Source organism: Rhinoraja longicauda, chromosome 11 (assembly GCF_053455715.1).
Source record: "Rhinoraja longicauda isolate Sanriku21f chromosome 11, sRhiLon1.1, whole genome shotgun sequence".
Classification (NCBI taxonomy): Eukaryota; Metazoa; Chordata; class Chondrichthyes; order Rajiformes; family Arhynchobatidae; genus Rhinoraja; species Rhinoraja longicauda.
In genome coordinates, this window is record NC_135963.1 from 19,857,524 (window position 1) to 19,869,651 (window position 12,128).

At 39.1% G+C, this 12,128-nt stretch overlaps 1 protein-coding gene across 1 annotated transcript in view; it reads left to right on the forward strand.

Moving 5' to 3' along the window:
• Positions 1-12,128, forward strand: part of eif2b3 (eukaryotic translation initiation factor 2B, subunit 3 gamma) — an 81,865-nt gene that overhangs the window by 27,637 nt on the left and 42,100 nt on the right. The window contains exon 6 of the mRNA XM_078407943.1: positions 7,082-7,171. Within this exon, the coding sequence (XP_078264069.1) occupies positions 7,082-7,171 (90 nt within the window). The remainder of the gene's footprint in view (positions 1-7,081; positions 7,172-12,128) is intronic.

The window sequence follows — 12,128 nt, forward strand, 5'->3', positions numbered from 1 at the left end:
AAAGGAATCTGGGAGTCCTAGTATATGAAGCGCACATATTTGCGCACACAGCAAGTAATCAGAAAGATGGATGGAGAGTTCCAAACCCTTTGTAATAAATGGATTTGGAATATAAAAGTAGGGATGTTTGAGAGCATCTAGAGAAACTCAACAGGTCAGGCAGAGGGGAATGAACAGTTCGGGTTATGACCTTTAATCTAGATTAAGGTTCTGAGGCAACTTTGCCGCATGCTTATGAGATTGTATACAAATTTTGGTCTCCACATTGAAGGGTGTGCTTGAAGGTTAATTCGGTTGATTCTGGAATGAATGCGTTGATATATGAAGAAAAGTTGAGAATGCTGGCCCTCTCATCATGAAAGTTCATAGGGATGAGAGGTACTCTCATCTATAATTATCAATACATAGAATTGTAATCTCAATACATAGAAAATCCTGAGGGGTTGGCAAAATGATAGCTGAGAGGATCTTTTCTTTACTGGGAATATCTAGTATTGGTAGATATCATTTCAGCATTTGGGGTTTGAGCTTTTACGGCAAAGTTGAGGTACCATTTCTTCTCTAGGAGAAGAATCTTTGGAATTCTTTACTCTGGAGAACTGTTGTGTCCAAGGTAAAGTCTGACAGACATTCATCTGATGAAGGGGATGGAGTAAGAGAGCCCAATGGTGCTGAGGCAGAGGTTGAAACAGACGTATTCTTATTGTTTGGCAGAGCAAGCCTGAGGGTCTAACTTGCCTGGTGCTGCATCTGTTCCTAATATTTCCTAACTAGATGAAAAGCACAAAATTGTAGATGCTGGAAGGCTGAAATAAAAACAGAACATTCTGGAAAAACTTAACGGGTCAGTCAGCATCAGTAGAAAATGATTCAAATCAATGGGTTTTCATAGGACTTTCAATTGGAATTATACTAAAAGCAAGTTTGATCAAATGGTTGATCAAATGAGCTGAAATGGTTACTGTGTTTCTGTTTCCACAGATACTGCCTGACCTACTGAGTATTAGTAGCATTTTCTGTTTGTCTGTTTCTGCCATTGCTGGGTAATACACATTGGCAGAATGGATATTTTGTGAATGGAGAGGGGTATTTATACACAAGTACCATTGGCAAAGTAATGCCAGCTTGAGTACAACTTAGTTCTCCTAAATCCATGCAATACCTTCCCTATTTTTATAATCCTTTTATAAACCAGCTTATTCACAGATTGTAAAGAACAAAAAAATCCCGCTGATTTGAAGTTTTAAACCTAAATGTTTGCTTTTCGGATGGAATAATATTGGTCATTTATTATTTTTATTAAAGTAGCAAATAGAGAATTCACATCCTGCTGTGCCACAAATAGAACATAAATTATTTAGGTGATTTAAAAAAAAAATCCTGTTCGCTGGTTTAAATTTTAGCTTTATAGTTCTGATCCGCTATCGCCTGAGGTACCATTCAAGAATGCCGAGCAAGTAACTGTTTATTATTCAGTGCTGTTATTAAAAGAGGCAAATGGGTGATTCAGCTAAGTAACCAAGAGCCAGGACATTTATTAGTCAACATGTTGGAATTTAATTGATGTCACGTATGAATGGTGGTCTTTCTTCCTCGAGGTCCCTTAGTAAACTAGTTGGTTTAATGACGATTTGACAGCTTTGTAGGTTTTACACTGAAACCAGCTTAAAAAAAAAAATCAAGCTGTTTTGAAGTAAATTCATATTTTCAAAACGTGAGCTTGAGTTTTCTGGTGATTAGTCCAAAATTGGTCAAATAGTGTAACCATCATGTGACCTATCACTTAACACTTTTATTAATCTTGGCAGATATATGCGACATACAAATTAGCAGCAAGAAAAGGCCACTTGGTTCCTTGTGCCTGCTTTGCCATTTAATAAGATCTGATTGTAACTTCAACCTCACATTTGTATCTCTCCATGGTATCCTTTGACATCCTTGCTTATAGAAAATTTGCCTGCCTCTATCTTTAAAATATTCAAAGTCTCTACTGTCAACATACTTTGAGGAAGAGAGTTCCAAAGATTCAGAGCCCATCACCTCTGCCTTAACTGGGTGACTCCTTATTTTTAAACTGTGATTTCTAGTTCCAGATTCTGCTCAAAGGTCTGGTCACCTAACTATAGGAAGATAGGCTGAAAAGAATCACAAGGACTTTGCCAGGACTGGTGGGTTTGAGTTATAAGGAGAGACTGTTTTCCCTGGAACGAAGGAGTCTGAGGGCTGACCTAATAGAAGTGTATAAAATCATGAGGGCCACAAATAAGATGGATCATCACAGTCTTAGTCTCCCAAGGCAGAGGAGTCTAAAACTAGAGTGCATAGGTTTAAGGCGAAAAAGGAAAGATTTAAAGGGGACCTGGAAGCAGGTTTTTCACGCAGAAAGTGGTATGTATAGGGAATGAGCTGCCAGAGGAAGTAGCAGAGGCAGATACAATTACAATTTTTAAAAGACATTGGGACAGGTCCATTGATGGGAAAAGTTTAGAGGGATGTGGAACAAATGCAGGCAAATGGGAGTGGTTAAATTTAGAAATACAGCATGAAAGCTGGTCATTTAGCCCAATGAGTGCACCGACCATTGATCATCCATCCACACTAGTTCCATGATATCCCACTTTCTCATCCACTCCCTCCACACTAGTGGGCAATTTACAGAGGCCAATTAACCGACAAACCTACATGTCTTTGGGATGTGAGAACCATTACACCCAGCACCTGAGGTCAGGAATGAACCCAGGACACTGGCACTGTGAGGCAGCAGCTCTACCAGCTGCACCACTGTGCCAGGACTAGCTCAGGAAGGCACCTTGATTAGCATGGATGGAATTGGACTGCATGGTTTGTTCCCATGCTGTATAACTCTGACTTTGTGAAAGAAAGGTATATCCATTTACTTCTATTATCCTGTGTATCTTAATTAATCTGATTATTATTTCAGCCTTTAATTTTTGCTGAAAATATAAAATGAGTTTCATGTTTTATTTTTGTCTTCCTGCATCTAATTTTTCTTCCTTCTGTTTATTCTATACTTGTTCTGACATTGAATTCATTATTCTACTTTGCATTTCCCAGTTCAAGCATTTTAGTCTTCCTTAATAATACTTCAGTGTGATTGGTCAAGAAAGTATACACATTCTTGCACAGTTAATGCTGATCTTTTCCCATTCACCCATTTTACTGCACCTTGCTGTGGCAAAACTAATGGAAATTAAATGGATGGTGCATTTGTTTGCCGACTCCAATTAATTCTGGCTTATTGCCTTTCTTAATTGTGTGCATAATTTCGATTTAATAGTACGATCACCTTCAAAACGAATTATTTCATAATAAGGCAGCAACTTTGTTTATCTCACAGAGCTCTTTCTTAATTGAAGCTCAGCTATGGATTGTGTCCTATAAACGCTTCATAACACTGTAAACATATCATGGTAGAGGTCTAAGAGCTTTCCATGTGGGAATTATGCAGAGTCAATCAATTGTCTCCAAAGCACCAAGAAATGAGAAAGAAAATTAAATTTGACAATATCTAATCTTTTGTTTTTGGGTATGTCTTAATTATTTAAAAATGCAAACCGTTGCCCAACGAAGTCGGGTTTCTCTGCACCCCACAGAACAATAGAAACAGTGGTCACAAAGTCTACCTTGATCAAAGGACATGTGTTTTGCAGAAATGGTTTATCAGTGTTTGTGAGAAACATGGATATCACATGCCTGATTGTCCACATGTTATTCATCAGAGTACGTATAAAGTGATGCAATCTTTAAAGGAATGTAGAGTTTGCTCCTCCAGTAAGTAAAATGTTTTTCCACATGTCACTTGAGGGCTTCAACCCGTAACTTGAGTTTTAAGAGTTGTGGTCGCATATCCATTGTTGGAAATATGTGTTCTTCTTTCAGACAAACACTCAGAAAAGAACAAAAGTAAATTATTGTTTTTTTGGAAAAGTTTGGAACAAAGAATACTTTCAAACTAAAGTTAAGAGTTAAAGTCCCTTGAATGTCTTGGTTGATGGTCAGTCTCAGATTACGTTTGGTTATTTTAATTTTTCAGCTATTTTCGTAGCTTCCATGCATCACCTTCACTTTGCACCTGTAAAACACAAATTCCTCAATAAAATTACAAGCAAAAACGTGCTTCCAGACCTGCCAACATTGACAGCTGGGGGGTTTTATGTTACTTTTCATGCTAGGTAATTGATTACTTCTGCTCATTTCCCCCTGCCCAGACAACTTGGTAGAGGTCTAAGAGCTTTCCATGTGGGAATTATGCAGAGTCAATCAATTGTCTCCAAAGCACAACACCATTAACCACTACTAAACTTTAATCATTAAAGTCATTTAAAGTCATTTTGATGTAAAGGTTTAAATAAGGGAATGTAAATAAAGAATAAATGAAGAAAGTCAGGAGGGAAAAAAGAGGGCATCAAATAGGTTAGGCTAAAGACACAAGTAGAATCGCATGAGATAGGTGAGATCCTCAATGAATATTTCTCCTGTTTTTACTGTGGAAAAAGACATTAAGACCAGGGAACTTAGGAAAAGTTAATGGGAATGTCTTGGAGGTAGACAGCAGTACAATAGAGGAGGTGCTGGACATCTTAAAACAGATGAAGGTAGATAAATCTCTGGGAAGCTAGAGAAGAAATTACGGGAGCCCTGCTGGAGAAATATGCATTACCGTTGGCCATGGGTGGGGTTCCAGAAGATTGAAGCATTGCTACTGTTGTGTTGTTATTTAAGAAAGGCTGTAAAGAAAGACCAGGGCAGTTTGGATGGGAAATAAGTTCACAAGTCATAGGAGCAGAATTAGGCCCTTTGGCCCATCGAATCTACTCTGCCATTTCATCATAGCTGATAGACAATAGACAATAGACAATAGGTGCAGGAGTAGGCCATTCAGCCCTTCGAGCCAGCACCGCCATTCAATGCGATCATGGCTGATCACTATCAATCAGTACCCCGTTCCTGCCTTCTCCCCATACCCCCTCACTCCGCTGATCTATCTTTCCCTCTCAACCCCATTCTCCTGCATTCTCCCTGAAACCTTTGACACCTTTACCAATCTCCGCTTTAAAAATACCTAATGACTTGGCTTCCACAGCTGTCTGTAGCAATGAATTCCACCAAATTCACCACCTTCTGGCTAAATAAATCACGACATAAATATGAAAAAGTGACCAATAAGTCAAGATAAACATAGAGTTGATAGACAATCTATGAGGGTTTAAGCAAAGCCTTTGATAAGGTTGCACATGGTAGGCTGCTCTGGAAGGTTAGTTCACATAGGATTCAGGATGGGCCAGTTAATTAAATACATGATTGTTTTGACAGTGGGATGCAGAAGGTGATAAAGGAAGATTGCTTTTCAGACAGGAGGCCCATGACAAATAGTGCTGGTGCTGGGCCCATTGTTTGTCATTTATATCAACAATTATCAACATGTCATTTATATCGACAATCTGGATGAGAATATACCAGGCAAGGTTAGTAAGTTTGCAGATGACATTAAAGTAGGTGGCATCATAGGCAGTGAAGAAAGTTATCAAGAATTACAGCAGGGTCGTCATTGGCTGGGTATGTGGGCCAAGGAGTGGCAAATGGAGTTCAATTCTGATAAATTGTGAGGTATTGCATTTTGGGAAGTAAAACAAGGGCAGGGCCTTCGGAGTGGACGTTAGGGCTCTGAGGGGTATTGTAGAACAGAGGAACATAGGAATACAAGCACATGGCATGGATGAGTTGGCCCAAAGGGCCTGTTTCTATCCTGTATCACTCTATAAACATCCAATTTCAGTTTTGCACTTTACAAATCCAAAGTAAATAATATCACTGCCAGAATGTGGGACCTTGCTGAATAGAATAAAATATCAGGTGAAAATGTTTAATAGAACAAAAATAAGCACTGCGTTAAACAATGTGCTTAAAGATTGGAGTTCTTTCAACAGCCTGGGGAAACTAATCCTTTGTCCCTTCAATAGCATTCATATGCATTTCAGATTTACTTTTGGATTTCTGGTCCCCAGAGTTAAGTTAATATAACGTAACATCAAACCACCACGTCAATGCTAACATTTTTTCCCATGTACATTAATCCCATTTGCCTGGGTGAGACCATATCCTTTTATGCCTTGCCTAATTAAATGCCTGTTACATGTAGTAATTGGAACCTCTTCTGGCAGCCCGTTCCAGACATCAACCACTCTCTGAGTGTTTTTAACAAAAACCGAATCGGAACTCTTTCTAAACTCCTTCCTCTCATCCAAAATCTATGCTCCCTTGTTTTTGCTATTCCTGCCCCGGGGAAAAGATTTTGACTATCTACCCACTCTGTATATCTCACATTATCTAATATACTTGTATCAGGTCATCCCCTCAGCATTATTCATTCCAGGGAAAACACAATCCCTATCCAATCTTTCCCCATGACTAGAGTCCTCTAATTCGGTCAAGATCTGCTCTGCACTCTCTTGAGCGCAATGACCCGATTCGCAACGAAGATAAGACTGTACAGAATAGTCAAAGTATTAGTGTTTTATTAAACTGTAACATCACGTCCCAACTCTTGACCTATGATGGCAAGTTTCATCACACCCCTATCACCCACTGTTGCCACTTGCTGGGTTTGTAGGGTTTTTTAAATTATATTAAAAACTTGGATGTGGGTGTGCTGGGTAAAATTTCCAAATTTGAGAGTGAAATGAAACAAAGTTTGGAAATGTTATTGACAGGGAGAGAACAACAAAAACACTGAGTGTATCTGAACATTTGCAGTCTTCTAAGCACTTTATATCATAATGTAGCTTCATTAAACTAGGTGTTCGGGTAAGAAACCATCGATGGTGAAGCATAATTCTATATCCTATGACTAGGTGGTACTTCCATATTGCATGATGATTAAATGTATGTTTTAATAAAGAACATTCATTATCATTTATTGTAGCATTATATGAAACTACTACTGCAATTTTACATATTGCAGCCTCTGTTTAAATGGTTTCTGTTAGTGAGGACGAATATAGGATTCGGTAATATTAAGCAGCAGGATCAAATGTTTAATTTTTGGGCTGTTTTTTTCCAGATATCCTAGGATGCACATAAAAACTTCACTCGTGGATGCCCATCTGTATTGCATGAAAAAATGGATTGTGGATTTCCTTTGGGAAAACAAGTAAGAAATTATCATGCCATTATTTCATGAATAGCTCTTGCGTATAAATAGTTATAAATTTCCCTAGTGTTCAACGGCACTCATAACAGGAAACTCTGATCTTGCTGGTGAGTGTTGCAGTTTAAAACTATTGCCCAAACTTTGAATCCCTTGCATGGGCTTTTATTCTGCAGAGGAAATGTTCATGTTCAGCATTTCTAAGACATCGCGTTAATTGACAGATCGAGAATATTTTCAACGTAGCATTACATTAATGGTGTAGGAAAATAACTGCAGATGCTGGTTCAAATTGAAGGTAGACACAAAATGCTGGAGTAACTCAGCGGGTCAGGCAGCATCTCAGGGGAGAAGGAATGGGCGATGTTTCGGGTCGAGACCCTTCTTCAGACTGAAGAAGGGTCTCGACCCGAAACGTCACCCACGCCTTCTCTCCTGAGATGCTGCCTGACCCGCTGAGTTACTCCAGCATTTTGTGTCTACATTACATTAATGGTGTCATCAACTGGTTTGACTTTTTAAAATATTGACTCTAAAATTAATTGGTGTAGTTCAATAACAGCTACATCATCTTCAGTTTGACGTTTGCAGACAAAAATGTTAAATTAAAGGTGATGATTCTGAAGAGTACTGAGGGTTTGCTGAATTCCGAAATGTTGCCCAACTTACACCAACCACCTGACAGTCTATCTCAGTAGATGTAACAGATTTTCAAAATTAACAGCCAACATATATTGGTATCTGTTTTATTTATTAAGGCAAATTAATTTTAATTGGCTAAAGGCCTCTGGAAGTCCAGTTATAGTGCCTGTCTTTGACCAGCATCTTCGGCTATGAATGAAGATTGCTCTTGGTCACTGCTGAAAATGAGAAATGTTTTAATTAAGCAAGGTCATAATGTTGATTATCCATAGATCTGAGTGTGAACTCATTCTGAGGCCTCTTCTCTGACTGGAAGCATTATTATGCCTTTATTTTTAGATTAAAGTTGTATAGTAAAATTTCGCTAATGAAATGTTAATCAGATGATTCTGTACATCTGTCATATCTATTAGTTTATGATCGGTACTCTTGGTAATTGTTTTAGTTCTGCCAAGCGTAGTGCATATCGAAATCGGAATAGATGATGACTTTGCCATTATATTGTATAACTTATTGTTGTAATAAAAGTTGTTGAAAGTGGTGTACGAGATGTGCACTTGCAGAGAGCAATCAGTAATGCTGATCCAAGGAGAATCTCGGGTAGAAAAAATGAAAGATGTCCCATTCCCACTTTACAGCATATGAAACCCATTTGAAAACCTTTGTTTGATTGGCTGGGACAGATCAATATTGATGCAGATGGCAAAAGTCTCTTGGATTTAAGGAAAGGGAAAGCGTTTTGATGTTGCCGTACATTATCTCGGTCAATTCTAAAATGTTTCACAGCTCAACCACAACCAGAGAGTAGTGCTGAACTACTACGGAGAGTAGTGCTGAACTGGTGACCCTTGGACTATCCTTGATCAGACTTTGCCAACTTTACCCTGCAAACGTTATTCCCTTATGTATATACACACACTTAAATGGCTCGATTGTTATCATGTATTGTCTTTCTGCTGACTGGATAGCATGCAACAAAAGCTTTTCATTGTACGTCGGTACACGTGACAAAAAACTAAACTAACTGTAAAGTACTGCTGAAGTGCAGCCACTGTTTAAATGTAGTGCGCCGAGAGCATATTGCTGTAATGCAATTGCTAGTTTTTTTGCAGCCTTGCTTGCTTGTGTACTGCTCTGCATAAATCGGGAATTTGCTGGAAATCAGATGCAGCTGATCCATCCTTCCATCCCTGGACTCCTTGGTTCTTGGCCCTCCAAAATATTCCAAATGGAATTTAAACTGGAGGTGGCGGAGTATGGAATTAAGCAAGAAGGGCTTCTTGGAGAAGAAGAGCTACCTTAAATTTAGTTGCGTCTGGTTGAGTAACTATAGTAGAGTGAAGACTATTCCATGTTTTAATTGTGTGAGGGAAGAATGAATTGCTATACACATCTGTCTTGATAGCTGGTATCTCAAATGGAATCGAATGCCCTCGTCTACTCCTGATAGGTTTGGGTTTGGTGTAGATGTGGTAATCTTTGTCGAGCTGACCATTTAACATTTTGTAAAAACAGGTCAAACGGTGGGCTTTACGTCTGTCTTGGAGAATGTTCCACCCCCAATGAATTTATGACTCCTGGCAAGTCTGAGGCATTCTGCAAGTTGTTGAGCTTGGGGGCTGAAATGATTTAGTGTCTGGCCCCTCCACTTTGTGTTAAATATTTAGTGTCATTGAATCATAGTCATAGACTGATACAGTGTGGAAACAGGCCCTTCAGCCCAACTTGCCCACACCGGCCAACATGCCCCAGCTACATTAGTCTCACCTGCCCGCATTTCGTCCATATCCCTCTAAACCTGCCCTATCCATGTACCTGTGTACCTTTCTTAAATGTCGGGATAGTCCCTGCCTCAACAACATCCTCTGACAGCTTGTTCCATACGCCCTTTGTGTGAAAAAGTTACCCCTCAGATTCCGATGAAACCTTTTCCCCTTTTCATTATATGTCCTCTGGTCCTCGATTCACCTACTCTGGGCAAGAGACTCTGTTTACCTGATCTATTCCTCTCATGAATGCAGCTCCATTTATTTGAATGGTGTTTCCATAATTGATTTCAAAAGCAAGATCAGCTATATTTCTTTATTCTTTTTATTTACTTAACAGTTTATTTGTCTTAATTAACACTGTGTTCATGTTTTTTTGAATATATACTTACTGCTTTAATTTTTAATTTTTTCCAACTTTTTCCAAAAGTCTCTGCTCAGCATTTGGAAACTTTGAAACTGCCTTTTGACAGAAAGGAGAGGGAGTGATGGTTCCCGCTACTTGCTACCAAACGTGACAAACTAAATTGTGTTTAACAGGGCCCGTGCAGGCCGTGTCCATGAGTTGCTGGCTGGGGTTGGCATTATCTGGCACTTTTCTCTGCACTGTGTTGGAAATTTTTACAATCCTCTTTGAAACTCAGTTACATTAAGTGAAATATTCAGCATTTGATGGAATAATCTATGCACATTTCAGATTTGAGGTATGTCCATTTCACATTGCGACACTCACATTTTTGGAGTTTGCAAGAAAACGAGAGAGAAAACGAAAGGTCAGGCAACATCTGTGGAATGAGGAACAGGTCACAATTTGTTTTGAAGACTCTTTTGTCGGAAAGGTCTAATATGGGGTCAACATCCTTGTATGTGAACTCTTTCGCTTTCCACAAAGACTGAGTGAATGTTGCATTCTCCGTTTGTAACTTCAGATTTAGACAGCACAGTGGCGCGGCTGGTAGAAACACTGCCTCAGCCAGAGTCCTGGATTTGATCCTGAACTCGGGTGCTGTCAGTGTGTAGTTTGCAAGTTCTCCCTGTGACCACATGTGTTTCTTCTGGGTGTTCCGGTTTCCCCCTACATCCCAAAGTCGTGCGTGTTTGTAGGTTTAATTGGCCTCTGTAAAGCTTGCCCCTCGTGTGTAGGGAGTGGATGAGATAGTGGGATAGCACAGGACTACTGTGCATTGGTGATCGATGGTCAATGCGCACTCGGTGGGCTGAAGTGCCTGTTTCCATGCTAGGGTATCCGTATACTCTAAAATTCCAGATGTGTGCAGAGTGTTGATTGTTGAAAATGATTTCCTGCTGTCTGCATGGAAGCATTCCTACAACCGAAGAAAAGCACGATTGATGTTGAATCTTAGATTTGCTACTTCCGTACAGCTTGAAATGAAAGGGTTGCTGTGAGCTTTCCATTTGCATCAGGGCTGTGTATTATGTGATGTGATACTCTTGCCCTAAGATCTTGTATGTTGTTTATAATGAGCTAGTCACTTTAGGAAGTCTTAAGAACAGAGAAAACCTGCTTTGGTCAATGGATCTATCTTTTCTTGAATGATCTAGATACTTTACCTGCTCCTAGATTCTTCAATCTCTTCCTTCCCCATAAATTCTTTGAGTTACTCTTCTGGATTGTACCTTTGTGTCTTATCTAGATTATGGAATTAAGATTTTGCCAGTCTCAAACTGTTTGTAAGATGAAAATTTGACTCCCAGTAACCTTTCCCAAATAAACATAATGAAAAGGGAATAACATTACCACCAGAACTGTAAAGTTTTGAGAAAGAATACAAGAGAATATTGTGTCATTTTTTTTTACATGTATATGATTTTCTGAAACAAGTTTACTCATGCCTACAGAAGGGTTTCTGTCTCTTTGAAACTATGCAGTAGGGTATCTATCCAAGCTTTCTTTTTGCTGTTAATGTAAAATTGTACAGAAATAAACTTAACTATTCAAATATTTATATAAATTTTAAGATTTTACTAACAATAAAAGCAGTCAGAATGAAATATCTCTTTAATAAGACCAAACATACGGTATGCAGATGGCCAGTTGGTATTCACGGTCTAAACTCCAACCCCTCTTTCAAATTTATTATTTCTTGAAATGCATCTTTTAGGCAGCTGTATTTGGACCACCTGGAACAGTATCTGATTTTGCCAGGCTCTTCCGGGCTTAAGGGGCAAGCCGATGAACACAAGTGACAGTTCTGATAGAGTCACTCAAGGAAAACCAAGAAGTTTAGTCTGGAACCTTATCGTAAAATAAATCTAGCAGGAACTCCCAGGAAGGAGCACATGTGCCTTTGCACAAACTGGAGTGTATATGACCCAGTACTGCCAATCAGGTTGAAAAAGGGTCCCGGCCTGAAATACCACCTGTCCATTTTCTCCAAAGATGCTGCCTGACCCGTTGAGTTATTCCAGCATTTTGTTTCTACTTTTGGTACAAACCAGCATCTGCAGTTCCTTTTTATTGCACAAAAATGTGTTTGTACTTTCCCCACATGGATTGATGAATACCAGACCTATGAATTAATTTAAATACG